Genomic DNA, 16,167 nt, shown 5'->3' on the forward strand with positions numbered 1-16,167 from the left:
CTTCTCACTTCCACCTCATTACAGGTGTGAGTCACTGGCTTAGCCTCCAACTCATGCATTCTTGCAAGATCCTTATATTATGATATAAGTTTTAATAGACTATTAACCTGACATTCAAAGTTCATAAGACCCACTGTGGCTGGTTTTAAGGACCTAAGTCTGTCCCATGGGTCTAGGCCCTCTTCTTAAATCTCTCCCTATCACATATTCATTCAGCACTCCACTCGGGGCAGAGGAGTTGTGAATTATGTATCCATACTTTGTTTGGATGATGTTTTATTTCTACCTCAGCATGTAAGGGGCTTTGTTTGGATTTGGTTCACTGTTGTATTCTCAAAAAGCACTTGCTCAATAAATGAGTAAGTGAATTCAACATGTCTGATCCTAGCACTTCTTGTGCGATAAAAGGTAAACATCACAAAAGGAAAGGTAGACACTGTAAATAGAATGGGGCCAGAATCTCAACCCTGATTACTTTGCAGCTTTTTCTAATAAATAACTTTGTTCAAACTGAGCTATTAAGCTTCCAGCATATTTTGATACATGGTCAAAATAGCAAGGCATCTGGTGCTTTAAGTACATTGAGGTCTCTTCCTTTTCGATGTGTATCTCCTAACACCCCAGCTCTCCTCTTTTTCAATGTGTATCTCCTAACACCCCAGCTCTCTACCTCACCCATTTAGAAAGCCAACATTCTGAGAGAAATGAAGAAGCATTTATGTGCCATTAGGCATCTGTCACACATTTGGTCATTAAAGGCTCAAGCACACACAAAGTGCAAGAACACTCAGAAAACTCTATCAGATCATTGTTCCTGTCTACTCACCAGCACAGTGAGTGCTGGTTCTGAGGGAAAACAGCTAGGGGAACATCTAGCTCCCACTAGGCTGTGATTTGAGAGTACACAGGTGTCACTTGAAATGACCAATTACCAGTAGCTCATTTTCTGTACCCTCTTGTTGAAAGTAAATGTCTTGCTGCGACTTTTCCTGAGAGGACTGAACTAAAATTCATTGGCAGGTATATACACTCCTGAAAGCTACAGTCGTTTGTCCTGATATTAGGTAGGTAGGAGCCCAGAAAGAGTCCAGAAGACCCCAACTCTCAGCTTCCCCCATTCCCTGAGCTCCAACATTTTACGCAACCTATTTTGGTTTCAACAGAAGTGAGGCTGGGGTTCCTTACCCCTCACTGGGAGAATCTCTTCCATTGGTTTTTGATGTCAAGTTATAGACTTGCCATAGTTCTCAGTAAAGCCTGAAATGCTTGTCAGAGGTTCTGAATGTTAGGGAGGCTAAAATCACCTGATTTTTTTTTAATATATAGGAACTAGTCACTCTTTGATTCTGAATAAAAACTGTGGAAGAGGGCTTGATGATGTATGTGTTTGACAAGCCCTCCATTTGATCCAACTAACTTTAATGCCAAAACGTCCAAGCCCACAAGAGAAACAGTTCCATAATCACTCTTGGCACTCCTTTCTTTCTATAAGAAGGACTGCACTTTTTAGTAATTAAAAAAAAAAGCTCTCACCTCCATCCTTATTCCATTGTACTAGTTCATGCTCTATGACCATACAATATGACTATGGTGGCCAGTTCCTCCTAATTCCATCCCAATCACCTACTGGCTAATTTCACTTGATCATAACTCTCCTCTGCTCAAAATCCTCATATAGGTCCTGTTAACAATAACATATAAATTACCAGAAGGAGGTGACCCAAGATGGTGGTTGTCAGGTTGCTCATCAATGTGATAATAAAAGGATTGAGGATGTTAAAAATGTTTAAAAATTAATTGTGGATCAAGAAAGCTCTAAGGCTCAGTAACTTATGAGAAGAGATTTCTTCCTCTTACTGCCTCCCTCACTATTACCAATATCTCACATCTACCAGAGGTGGTACCTGGCCCTTCTTTGAAAGTGTTCATTTTAGAAGGACAGTTCTTCAGTCAGGACAGAGTTGTACTTGGAAAAAGCAAAGTTAGGGCTCAGTAGTAGAACACTTGCCTAGCATGTCCCAAGCTCTAGGTTTAATTCCTAGCACAGAAAAGAAGAATATGAGAAGGAAAAAGAAAAGAATTGAAAAGAGAAGAGAAAAGAAAAGAAAGGACAGGACAAAGTAAAAACAATGATCAAAGTTAACACCTATGCAGAAGGCCATAGAGCAATGGCTGGGAAGGGAATCCAGGTAGACATAAAGTAGGGCAGAGTACAGTGGTGGGTGAAAAGTGGGAAATCGGAAGCTAGGAAAAAGGTATTAGGAGCTCATAAAGTTCCTAGGAAGGAAGACTTCAGGAATACCAGCAGCAAGCTTCGACGGCAGATGCTGAAGAACACATGGAGAAGAGTGGAACACACTGATCTGAGCACCAGCCTTCTACTACAGTAAAGATACTAGCAGTCCTTCTGAGAAGGGGATATTACAGGGGCAGATGGGAATGCCTCCCTACCTTTACTCCCATCAGAAAATCATCTTGCCAAGTCTTCCCTCCATCCCTTACTTGACTCATCTATGCTTGAACCCTACACTCTTTCTAGAACCCTACACTCTTTCAAAGAACCCTCTATCATTTGTCAGAAAAAATATGTGAGTGACTAGATTATCACCATCAAAACAGTTAACTGAGAACTTTAAAGATTTTAATTACTACCATGGGCAAATGGCAACCATTCATGGTATATGCCATAAAGAATAACATCCATAAGCCTGAGTCATATAACTGTGACAATGGGTGTTGACTATTTTAGGGTAGTTTTGTTAGAGATAAATAACTGTAGAAGATAATTTTTCATAATGGATGTGTTAGAGTATGAGTAGGACTGTTTCTGTGGCACAGGTAGCTTGAAAATCAATCTGAGGCTGGCAGTAGCTACATGATTATCCACAAATCTCATCCTTTGGACCAAGTAACCTCCAAAAATCCTTTGAGTATTGATCTTCTAGCATGAAATTATAATCCCAAAGGACAGGGGCTGTCCCTTTTATTCTCATCACCTAGCATAGTGCTATAGCATAATGGAGAGACCAAGAGAATGGAGTTTGATGTCAGGTGGACTTGAGTTAGTCTCCTTCACCTGCCACAAGCTATGTGACCCTAGACAGGTATACCTACCTTTCTAAGTCTCAAATTGTACAGTATAGAAGTGGAGCTAGATGCTGTGGTCCATGCCTATAATCCTAACCACTTAGGTGGCGAGATCTGAGAATCAAAATTTGAAGCCACATAGGGTAAAAAGAGTCCATGGAATTCATATTTCTAATTAACCAAGAGAAGGCTGAAAGAAGTGTGGCTCCAAGAGTAGAGCACAAGCCTTGAATGCAAAAGTCAAAAGAATCCTTAAAGTTCTGAGTTCAAGCCTCAGTACCTGTACTAATAAATAAACAACTTTTGATTAATTTAAAAGTGAACATAAAAAATGAAAAGTGATGGTTCACTCTTGCAATCCTAGGTAATCAGGAGGCTGAGATCTAAGGATTAAAGTTCAAAGCCAACCTGGGCATAAAAGCCCATGAGACTCTTGTCTCTAAGTAACTACCAAAATAAGCTACAAGTTGAGCTGTGGCTCAAGTGGTAGAGTGTAAGCACTGAGCAGAGAACCTCAGAGACAGACAGTATCCAGGCCCTGAATTCAAACTGCAGGACAGGCACCAAAAAAAGAAAAAAAGAAAAGAAGAGTGGGGCCCAAACAGTTACTTGCAGTCACCTGCCCCATAGTGCATAAAATCAGAAAAGGCAAGAAAAAGGATTACTAGAGGTTTGATAATATTTACTCTCAGCTTTGAATAATAGAACATTCATGGAAATTTAGTCTTTGTACTAGGATATTGGGATTGGAACCAGTCCTCCTTCTGATGTTCCAGATCTCCTAAAAGTATGCACCAAATAACTAGTCCACTTCAAATGCCAAAAATGGATCACCATGTGGTCATTCTCTCAGCTCAGTGGATACAGAAGCTCCCAAACCTGTCCTTATTCATTTCAATGTTTCCTAGACTTCCAGACTCATCATCATTCTGGTCACTTTTTATTAGTAATCATTCTGAGAGTGCTCATTTTTATCGTGCAAAGCTGTCAATTGAATTATACAACATCCAAACTGGTTTAGCATGATTAAGATGCTAGAGTCACTATAGCTCGTAAAAGATGGACTATCTTGAGCTTAAAATCCCTTTCAGACATTCTTTTGCAAGCAAGAATCAACATAGTAAAAGCTATAATTTTCCACATGAGGCTCCAGAAAAACTAATGGAACCAGCTGATATTCATTTGTAGTACAGGAACTATGGACTTTAATATTAATTTCCACAAATTCAAAATGCTAACTCACCACACCAGACAAATGCTGGAGGAATCACTTCCCCCTCAATAGTTCTCCTGATTGGACTGCTTAAATATAACACATTTTCTGTAATGGAGGACATAGGCCTTCCCCTCATACCACCATGATCATGCCAAACTCCTTCCATATATGACTCCTACTGACACTGCCTACAGGGATAATCCAGATTTCCCTTTTCCCTGTACCAGTAGCTTAATTCTGCTTTCTAGCCTTCCCTATGCTCCATGTATGCGCCAAGGACCAACACAAATCTCATCTCCACCAGAGGGAACCCTTTGCTCCATCAGCTCTTTTGCTTCTTTGGCCTAAAACCCAGCCAGCCAGTCCCTCAGGTTTATGTATGTCTACTCTCAAGGGGAAAGACTGTAACCTGAAATACTGCCTTGCACACAGTAGGTATTTCAAAACATGTTACATATTCTTGACCCCTCAAACAGGGAGGTTAAGGAAGAAGTAGGAAGCAGAGCAAGATGGCCTGCAGGGGTACTGAGAAAACAGTTTGGGCTAAGGAAAAAAAAGAAAACAGAATGGAATTTACACCTTTCAGAAGAAGGAAACACCCAGTTACTCTTGATTGTTCCCAGTATAAATGTGGTCTATCTACTGGGCTTGGATTTGCCCTTTGGTACACAGGGGAAGCACAGGAGTTGGGGAAAAAAGCAGACAGAAGACAGAGATAGGCTGATTGCTATCTAAGTGTTTTTCTGACTATTGCTCAGTACCATTCTGAGCTGGAAATTACTTTCCTAATCTGGAAAAACAATAGGACTAAAAATTGTTCCAGTAGTAATAGAGTGGCAAGCACACCCTATCCAGTCCTTTCTTCAGTTTAATGACTCTAAATTCCAGTTTTACTTCAAGACATTTCTATCCTTCTCATTCATAGCAAGGAAGAAAAAGGTGAGAATATACCTGTGGAGAGGAAAAGGTGTCAAGCAGCAGATGTTTAAACAGAATCTATTTTTCACTGGCCTCTATCTTTGGTTTGTATCTCCCTGCTTTATTCTGATTTGAACCTTAAGGGATAATATATTCTCACCTAGGCTAGACCTACTACTGAATTGGCAATAAGTGAGAAGGCAGAAGCCAACTTACTTCCTGCCAACAAGAGTCTCTGGTTCTCTTATCTTTCCCTTCTTCCTCTTCCCTCCTCATCTATGTTTATCTGCCCTCTGGATAGTCTGTTTGTCTTTTTCTTCACCCATTCATTCCTCATCCCCCCCACACACTTTTTACTCAGCTCCCTGCCTAATGAGGTTGGGGCTATGTGTGTCCCCTTCTCATGTAAATGCATCTTCTCATCTCTTTTCTGTCTCTCTGCCACTTCCTCCTGTGGCATTTCCTAGGACACCTGGAGTGGGAGTTCACTTTTGGTCCCAGCATGATCACTGAGCAGCTGTGTGGTTATGGTCAAGCCACTTGGCATCTCTGGGCTTCCATTTCATCAACTACATAGAAGGTTAGATTGGATTTTTTTTCAGTCCTTGGCTCAAGATTTTGTCACTGAATGAAACAGAATCAGCTAACTCATGCAGCAGCTGTACCAACAGCAGACTAAGGCTGGAAGCCCCCCTCCCAACAGCACAAACACCAGGGGGCGCTGAAGGACCACTCAAAAAGGATGAGATGAACAAGACAGAATTTACTATGTGCTAGGCTGGTGCTGTGCTTGCATCATAGGATGGGTATTGTTAGTGATCCTGTTTTACAGGTGAAGAAACTAAAGTACCATGAGCTGTGGCAATTTGTGCATGATCTTCTGGTCCCACAGACAAGACATTGGATTTATACTCCACTATCTCACTCCGGAGGTAGAGCTCTTGTCTGGGAGACTGCATTGAGTTGGATACTGATGCTTGTACATGGTCTTTCCAGAGGTTACTTCAGTAAGTATCTCTGGATTCCGAATGCACTTAAGTGTTTTGGGCCCAGCCAATTCTTTCCTTTTCCAAAGCATCAACTCAGATTTCTTATATCTTTACCTAGAACTGTTCCATCCATACTTTATCACCCTATGTACTGACTGGCATGCTATGGTAGACTTGTTCTTTAAAACTTTTAATGTGTTTGATCTGTGCAATTCTATCTAACCAGTGCAGTGCTAGCCCATTGCAAAAGCCTGAATTTGTTGAATAATTGATGTTATAATTGATAAGTTAATTGATAAGTTCATGATGCTGAATGAACTCTGAGGTTGTGTCCCTGTGACCTCTGCATGGGATGTAAACACTTGGAACCTCAGATACCTATATTACAGTTCTCACAGGTAAACCCTAGATGCTCACCAGCAAAGCAACTACTGGATAGATTGTAGAGGAGGGCTGAGTGATATTCGCTCAGCAGCAGCAGGAGCAGCAGCAGCAGCAGCAGCAGCAGCAGCAGCAGCAGCAGCAGCAGCAGCAGCAGCAGAAGAAGAAGAAGAAGAAGAAGAAGAAGAAGAAGAAGAAGAAGAAGAAGAAGAAGAAGAGATTTTCTGATAATCTCAGCTCTACTCAGAAAACATAATGAGAGACTCAGATACATGCAGAAACACCTAAGAGGGGCCAGGAGTTTGGCCTAGGGGTAGAGTGTTTGCTTAATATGCATGAAGACCCGGGTTCCATTCCCTGGTACCATATACATAGAAAAAACTGGATGTAGTGCTGTGGCTCAAGTGGTAGAGTACTAGCCTTGAGAAAGCCCAAGGATAGAGGTCAGACTCTGAGTTCAATCCCTAGGACTGGCAAAAACAGATACCAACCAACCAAACAAACAAAAACCACCTAAGAGCTGTAAGAGACCTAGAGAGGAAGAAGCCCTTGTTTCTATTCTCAAGGAGATATTGGAATGGATGAGATGAGTCAACACAGTTCATAAATGATAAGGACACAAATGTGAACATATTATCAAGCTTTTTCTCCCCCCTCTCTCTCTGCCTTTCTCATTATGGACAAATATGGGAACACAAAGCAGAAAAGTGACTTGTGTTGTATGATCCTAAAAGCCAGGAGGCTCATACACAGCTGGGAATCTGGAGACCAAAGATCTAGTCTTTCACTCTGCTTTGAAGTGTGTGAGTTGAATATCCTCTGAAGCACAGTTCTAACACCTGTTGAATACAGTGGTTAGGTGTCAGAAAAGCAATGGAGACCCATGACAAGGTTTGTTCACCTTCCCTTTGCCACAGGTTTCCTTTCATTTGTCCCAGTGTCAGCAGCACAGTGAGCAAGTAGGGGAGTGAACACAGTCATGTTCCCAGAGGTCTTATCCACATATTCTGTAAAGAACAGTGGAATGAACCATCTTAGGAGATTGGCTCTCACAGAACATCCAGACTTTCGCTCACAGTAATATTCTGCTGGATTCTGTACAGTGCTGACAATGTAATGAACTGGAAGACTTTCATTTTTTTTTGCCAGTCCTGGGCTTGAGCTCAGGGCCTGAGCACTGTCCTTGGACTTTCTCAAGGCTAGAGCTCTACCACTTGAGCCTCAGCACCACTTTCAGCTTTTTTCTATGTATGTGGTACCGAGGAATCGAACCCGGGTCTTCATGCATGCTAGGCAAGCACTTTAACCACTAGGCCAAACTCTTGGCCGAAGGCTCTCATTTTTAAGAGTACATGATATTTGAAATTTGATAGGGAAGGGGGGAAAACCAAGATGGGTGGGGAGTGTGTGGGGGGGAGGGAAATGGGTACCAAGACATGTGAAAGGGTATCAATGTATGTGAATTAATGCACCTTCTATCTGGCAAATATCATGTAACCCTTTTACTAATTACAATAAAAAAATAAGATATAAAAAAAGAGTACATGATAGAATAGGCATATATGTAGTTTTATCATGCCTTTTCTTCATTTCAGTGAAGACGTTATGTGCTCACAGGGAAGTCTGATGACATCTGACTCCTGAGAGCCTAAGCATAGCTTGCCATTTCCTCTTAGGGAAGCCTTTCTCCTGCCCCTCCTTGCATTTGCTCTGCTACTCTCCAGCCTGGGGCTACAGCCCTAAGAATAGAAGGAAAGAATAGTTCAGCAGACTGTACCATCCACTATTCCACAGACTGTGGCTTGGATCAATTCAGGGAGTCATGAAGAGTTCACAGAAATAGACACACCCACTCTTTTGTCCCTGTGAGGCTGGCACCTCACTTAGTCTCAATCACACAAAGCCCCCTGCTCTATGTGCTCAGGATGATGTATTTATCTGGATGGCTCCAGATGGCAGGATCAGGCAACTGACTCATTCACTTCTACCATCTCGTTGGCCTTGCAAGATTATCAGAGCTGGATAGTACATGAGCAATGGCCTGTCTCGAAGCTGAGGCACCTCTCTGATGACTCCATACCACTTCAACCAGAAAGGAACACTATCATGGAGTTAAGAAGGCCAAGGAAGGAGGAGAGGCCCTTCTATGGCTGGAATCAGCTGTTTGGCAAGCCTCTACCACCAGAAAACTGTCATAGCAATAAGATCATCTCCTATCTTGCTTGTCACAAGGTCCCTCCCAACAACAGATGAGAAGACATCCATGAGAATCTCACTCTCCCAGGTCTTATCCTGCTATACCTTGGAATTTTACCTGGTCAATAGCACAGAAGAGAGAAGTGATATACCTTTTGTCTAGCAAATGTAACTGTGACCCCTCTATTTATGATAATAAAAAAACAGCACAGAAAAGTGCAAGTTGAGTGGCTCATTATTTCATGTGTATGATTCTGAAATTACATGGTGACTACAGAAAGTATGAAAACAAGTGTTTGTAGCCTGCCTCCTACAGAAAACTCAGGAAACCACTGACCCTGATCTCACCCAGCTCCCACCTGGCACTTCCCACCCCAGTCCTCTGCACAAATCCCCCAGGATGTCCAAGGACAGAGAAATAGAAAGTGCAAGGTGTAAAGAAGGGACTTTTCCTCTGAAAGGGCATCTATGGCAAGGCTGTCTATTATCTTCAGGGAAATAAAAGCTACAACTGGGGTAATCATGCAAAAAGACATATAAAGACAGAAGTAACCTGTACTCATGGACTATACAGAAAAAAAATGGCCCATCTTTTAAGTCTGCATTTCAGGCCCCGCTAAGTTAGCAAATCTGAAAGTCTCTGTCACCTTCACTTGAGCAGGACACCTTGTCCCTGATAGACAAGTGAGTTCATTCCAGGGAGGGTCCAACTCTGATAGCCCCTAAGTTATGTAGCAGTCACACTGCCTGCATGGGGGTCATGTACCAACATAAAAGTGTATTATATGATCACAAAGAATTTTTTTTTCTGAGACTGAGTCTTATTTTCCAACACTAGTCAGTGCTTCTCAGGCAAAAAGCACAGGACTAACTATCCAAGGTGTTGTACACCTATAATCTAACACTCAGGAGGGTGAGGTAGGCAAATTATGAGTTCAAGACCAGCCTGAGTTACACAGTAAAAAGCTATATAAAAAAAATCTAAAAACTGCTTGTAAGTCTAACAGTAGGCAATAGACAGAAGAAGGACTATAGTTTGTGGCCAACTTGTATAAAAAGTGAGACCCTATCACAATAAACAAGGTGAAGTGTGGTGATTCATCTGTAATCCTAGCTACTCAGGAAACAGAGGAAAAACCAGCTTGGAGGGAAAAAGTGTTAAGACTCTGCCTCAAAAATAACTATAAAAGTTTTTGCATTTTTTAAAGGGAGGACTGGGGTTATGGCTCAAGTGATAGACTATATATTCGGGAAGTGCAAGACCTTCAGTTTAAAACCCAAGTTACCACCTCCATTCAAAAATGATAATAAAAGAAGCATTACAGTCATGTATATGTATGCATTTACATACTATATTCAATATATACTATGTAAAACATAAAACTATGCAACTTGTGGGCAAGGATGGGAGGGGGAGTATGGAGGAAAGCAAAGGAAGGGGTAACATTCTCTAAGAAGCATTGTACTCATTACCTGACTTACGGAATTGTAATCACTTTGTATATCTCCTTAATAATAACAATAACAAAAGCATGTGATGAAGAAGTCTTTTTTTGTTTGTTTGGCACTTTCTGTATTATTTTTCCAGGATGTCGGGTTGAAGCTAGGGGCTGAATTGCCCTTTAACCTCTGGTCAATATGGGCTTCCCCAGGCTTGATCACCAGATAAGGGGGTCAAGGTCCATCAGCTTTGTGGGAGAGAAGACAGGAGTAGAACCTGTTACCTGCTGTACATCCTGCTGGAAGACGCAGAGCTGTAGCCGCTGGTGGAGCCGCACCTTGCGGTGCTGCCAAATGCTCTCAAGCCGCCGCTGGTGGTGCAGCACTTCATGGACCACGTCCAGTACCTGGTGCACTGCCTTGGAGTAGTTGGCTGTGGCTGTGAGAGACTCAGAGTTCCCAGGACTCAGTGGGCGCTGCAGCACATCCAATAATGCTTTGCCATCCTGGCTGACCTGCAGGAGGAAGGGAAATCAGGTTAAAATAATAAAACACACAAAAAGCAAACCAGGTCTAGGAAAGGGTGATAAGTAAATACAGGGCCCAGAAAGAGGCAAGGAGTGTCTGCCTGGGAGGTAAGGAGTGTCCCTGCTTAGTCCAGAGAATCTTAATCCCACCAAGCTTATCACACACAATGTGTTAGCTACTCACACCTCTGGGGTGCCGGGCCAGTCACAGCTGCTGTGATGTCCAGCCACAAACCTGAGGCAGGGTGGGAGAGGGACACAGAGTGCTGGCCAGTTTGTGAGACCCTCTTTCACTCTTACAATTTTTTTGCCAGTCCCGGGGCTTGAACTCAGGGCCTGGGCACTGTCCTTGGACACTTTTTGCTCAAGGCTAGTACCCTGCCACTTGTGATGCCACAGCATCACTTCCGGCTTTTTTTTTGTGTATGTGGTATCGAGGATCAACCTCAGGGCTTCGTGCATGCTAGATGAACACTCTACCACTTGGCCAAACTCCTAGGCCCTCTTACTGCCCAAAGACAGCTCTTGTCCTCTGTCTCTAGTGCTGGGACAGTATCTGGCACACAGTAGGTGCTTGATTGAGTATCCAGAGTGACTCAATGACTGTGTGAACAGCAGAACTTCATTTTAGAAATGAAGGAAAATATGTCACCACTGTAAATGTCACCTGCTCTTTCTTCTTTGGCTTCATCTACCTGGCATCAAACTTCTACAAGGATGATTGAAAGCTCTAAGCCTGTTTCTTTTCTGTAAGAGTAATGACAATTGCACTAGTTCAACTAGTTGTGAGTATTAAATGAGTTGACACAGGTGCGGTGCTTGATTTAAAGACAGGCACATAGTATTGGCTGCTGATTCTATCTTCATCATCTCCTATTTTCCTCTTTATTTCCTCGCCATTTTGTTCTCATATCTTCATCTATTTTCTCTGTCTTTTCCCTGGATATAACCCCCTTCTTTCTCTTGACAAACATCTTTCTAGAAGACACACAGTAAGACTGTGGAGATTCCAGTCATATTCCTGGGCTCCCAGCCTCACCTGCAGAGGTGATATAGTTGGAGTGGTATCCTATTATTCCTGCCATTAGAATTTGAAAAACAAGAAATTCTGGAAAGTAACGTTCCAGGATCAACACCAGTGGTTCTGCAAGCGCTTGGCAGAGTTCACAGTAAAGACTGCGTTCCCAGTCTAAAATAATGAGCACCTCAGAACTGAAAAAAATTCTGTGATCAAATTAATTGGGTTAAAGTTAAAGTGATTTTCTCTTCATACCAGCAGAATAGGAAGGGGGAGTGTTTCTGTTGCTCTCTCTGATGGTGTACCAGGTGCTGCTTGCAGCCTTGCAACAACTTCTGACTGCAGGACTGGTTGTAGGTCCAGAACACACCCTACTGGTAGCTGACAATTACAAGGCCACAGAACCCCTCTTGGGATGGGGGTGTATGGATTTAACCTCCATGGAGAAGTACTACAATGGAGAGCAGTTGAGGTAGGAGTGGAAACCCTCCACCCCTGATTCCCACCATTCTATCTCCCATAACTTATTCAGGAGCGGTAACTTATACATAATACAGAGGCAATGCACTCCAGATATGTAAGACAAATGTCCTATGGCCAAACTCAGGAAAGCACTGTTCAGTAAATCTGTAATAAATGCTTTCTTTAGGCCTTATATCTCAGGCAAGATTTTTAGAAAGGGAGGGCCAAATTCTGGAAATCTGGTTAATGTGAGTTCTACTCTGGTTTTCACAACTGTAGCAGGGACTATCTCAGACCTTGAAAGTGGGCTTGGAGGACCCATGCTGGTAGAGCCTGAGTAAAAGTTGTGTCTGTGTCTAATTACACTCATATGCACAAGTGTAAACAGTGTAAACATATCCGTCTCAAGGATACACTGCTAGGGAACTAGTGAGACCAGTTATTTTATTTTATTTTATTGTCCTTGGGTTTTCTCAAGGCTAGAGCTCCACTTGAGCCACAGCACCACTTCCAGCTTTTTCTATGTATGTGGGGCCAAGGAATTGAACCTGGGTCTTGGTGCATGCTAGGCAAGCACTCTACCACTAGGCCATGCTCCTGGCTCTCAAACCCAATTTTCACTCTATCAGAAGCCTTATTCTTACCCAAAAGCCACTTCAACAAGCAACAAACTCACTCAGGGCAGCTGATAATATAATACAGGTTCTAGGTCCCATATATTGACACTCTGCTCCAGTCTGGAGTGGGACCTGGAAGTCTAATCTTCAAATTGCCATTGTCTGATAGTCTGGGAACTATAATAAGCAATCTTCTCACTGATGTTGCCCAAGAGGTCAGAGATACATTTACTTACCCTCCTTACCTAGCATTCTACCCCATCCATCTCTTTCAACCCCTTAGCTGCATCCTGGAACATATACCAACTACTTAATCTACTTGTAAATGTCCCTGAAGATTCTTTTACTCAAACAGAAGCTTTTACTCAAGAAGCTGCCCCCTTTTCACCCTATAGAACCCTCAGCTTTGCTATCCAGGGGATGAGCCTTTTTGTTTGTCTTTCACACCGATGACAGCATCTTACTCATCTTACTTCTGTACACTGCTCTCATCCATATCTTCCTTTAGGTCTTCTAGTAAGAAAGTTGGTATTTTTTTATGAGCTGCTTACTACAGGCCCCAGTAATGACTCTAATGGCATTTACTCTGCCTGCAGATCTGTTCACAGATGATGGTTCCTAAAAGCATATCTCTGAGAGAAGGCAAATTGCTTCTCTTAATTGATCCACGCTACTCCATAGCTTACAAGGCAATCCTCTCCCACCCACCAAGCCCATTGGTTGCCCTCTCCATTCTCACCTCTGTGTAGGCCTGGGTCACCTGCTCGTACAAGGTTTGGTGGTGGTGAATTGCCAACTCCAGGTCCTGCATCTCAGATGGCAGGCCACCTTCGCTGCACATCTTGCACCAAGCATCCACTCCTGACAGGAACTGGAAGGAGATGCCAGGTAGATGAGTGAGGAATGGGTGACTTATGTCAAATAGCTTGGAAATAAGCATGAGGATTTTTGAGTTTTCTGCAGTGGGAGGAGCTAAAGCCTACTAAGAAGACCAGCACAGGGTGCTATTTGAGAAGCATAGTTTCTGCAAAGACATCAATTATGAAACTAGGGAACAAGGCAAATAGTCTGGGTATTTAAGAGGTTACGCCTACACAGCAACTACCAAGTACAGATGTGCACACAGCTTACCACAGCCATGGACACACAATGGTTCTTTGCTCTATACACACACACAGTCATGCAGAAGAGTTCATGAAGGGGAATGAGAGGTTGCCCACCCATGCTTCACAGTGTGCACCTAGCCTGAGATGTGAAGAGAAGCAATGAACACCTCCACAGCACTGCCATGAGTACCTGGGAGATTGTTGCCACAAGAGACAGAAGGGTGTGTGTGTGTGTGTGTGTGTGTGTGTGTGTGTGTGTGTGTGTGTTTAATTTGCTAGTACCAGGGCTTGTGTTATCCTTTAGCTTTTTTGCTCAAGGCCAGTATTCTAACACTTGAGCCACAGCTCCACTTCCAACGCTTGGTTGGTTAATTGAGATTAGAGTCTCACAAACTTTCCTGCCTGAACTATAGTTTTTAGATCTCAGCCTCATAAGTAGCTAATATTATAGGTGTTTTAGGGTTCAATAGGATTCCCATTTGAGCCAGAACCCTGAGCAGGGAGGAGGAGGGAGGAGCTGATAGGAACAGGGAAGACAGGGTAGGGGGAGAGATACTGAGTCTCTGGTGGCAATGGCTTCTGAGCCCGGATATATAGACACAGATCTTCACAGACATCTAATTATTTTAAAATTAAAATTAACAACTGTGGAAAACTATGGGTTTCCATGCACAAAGGGTAAGCTATCTGAAATCACGTAGATTTATTGGGTGGAAAAGTACACCTTTAAAATGTAAATCATTCTTCACCCAATAGTCTGGAGTGTCTGATTCCTCTCGCCTGGGTGCACAGCTCTATTAAATTAATTGCCTAAATACCTTTTTATCTCATTGCCTAGAATAGCCCATAGGAGAACAATAAAGAGCTGCTAAATAAACGCATGGAAAAAAATGGTCTTGAATCGTTTACCCCCTCCCCCGCCCCAGCTAAGCAGAAGGATGGTTTATGAGTTTCCCTGAAGGACTAGTAATACCAAAGGTAACTGCATTAAAAAATAGATACAAATAAAATTGCTTGAAATCCAACTCAGAAAATATTAAATAAAGCAAGCCCCAGCAGGGCCTTTTGTTTTCTTCTGCAATGACTTGACTGCTTATGTGGGTGTCACTGACAGCTTTCAGCCTCTGGACTATTGGTTGTTGTGGTTGATTTTCCATTTGGTGTGTCTTTTGACACATTAGGTCATCTCTCAGCCATTCTGGAAGAATGCCAGGTGCCATCCAGCATCAGATTGCAGGTACTTGTGAAATCTCAGAAGTATCTTTGTTGAGTTTTTACTCCAGCAGTAACTACCTTCCAGAGGAACCTGACAGCAAGATGACATTCTTGTATCATCCCTGGGAAAAACAACTTTCTCCAGGCCCTTGGGATTTCTCTGTAACACTATGGTAGGAGTCTCCTAACAGTTTTCATACAATGGTCAGCTTGAAGAGAAAAAAATGCAGAGACAAAGGGAAGTACAGACACTCCTGCCAATCTAGATAAACCTTGAATACAATGTGCCAGTGGAAGACAGGATTAGAGATTGGACACCAATGTTCATCTAGTATTGGAATGAGCAAGTCACAACTTTTTTTTTTAAGGAAAAGACAGAGATAGATTCTTAGCACATGGAAGACTACAGATGAGAAACAAAGGTGGGGAAAATGAAAACATATCAGCCTATGAAATAATAATGCCCACCATTTAGTTTTGACATTTCATTGGTCATGTCATAGCCTTATAACAGCTCTATGAGATTAGCCACATACTCCTGCCAAGCACAATGTTAACAGATTTTTGAATCCACTCCTACTTGTATGAAAAATTAAGGTCACTAAGAGGTACCAATGACAACACAGAAGTCAGGTTAGTGTTGCAGCTCTTTAGCAGTGCCTGGGTGACAGCAGGGGCTCTCTTTTTAAAGAGGCCCCTGCCATCCCTTGTTCTTGAACCCTACCAACTACAAGCAGCCACAGCAGGTCTCTGGGCCTCCTTTACCTGCTCAGCCTTTTGATGGAACACAGCTGACATGGCCAGGATGGTGCTGCGTTCATCCAGGGCCGCCGCAAAGCTTTTCCATTCCTGGTCCAGTTGTGTGGAGATCTGTTTGATTTGCTGGGAAGCATAATGGCCAGCCTCTGAGAGGCGTGAAGCCACAGACATGATGCGGTTGATGTTGACATAGGCATTCTAAGAAGCAAAGGAGAGGGAACACTTAGTAGGGCAGG

At 42.7% G+C, this 16,167-nt stretch overlaps 1 protein-coding gene across 19 annotated transcripts in view; it reads right to left on the reverse strand.

Moving 5' to 3' along the window:
• The window catches only part of Kalrn (kalirin RhoGEF kinase), a 598,249-nt gene that overhangs the window by 299,713 nt on the left and 282,369 nt on the right, over positions 1–16,167 (reverse strand). For all 19 annotated transcript variants that reach the window (XM_090345067.1, XM_090345058.1, XM_090345042.1 and 16 more), the window contains exons 7-9: positions 15,938–16,129; positions 13,591–13,722; positions 10,512–10,742 (exon numbers count right to left, since the gene is read on the reverse strand). In XM_090345067.1, the coding sequence (XP_090201193.1) occupies positions 10,512–10,742; positions 13,591–13,722; positions 15,938–16,129 (555 nt within the window). The remainder of the gene's footprint in view (positions 1–10,511; positions 10,743–13,590; positions 13,723–15,937; positions 16,130–16,167) is intronic.

The sequence above is a fragment of the Megascapheus bottae genome, chromosome 1 (genome assembly GCF_031878675.1).
Source record: "Megascapheus bottae isolate mThoBot1 chromosome 1, mThoBot2.hap1, whole genome shotgun sequence".
NCBI lineage: Eukaryota > Metazoa > Chordata > Mammalia > Rodentia > Geomyidae > Megascapheus > Megascapheus bottae.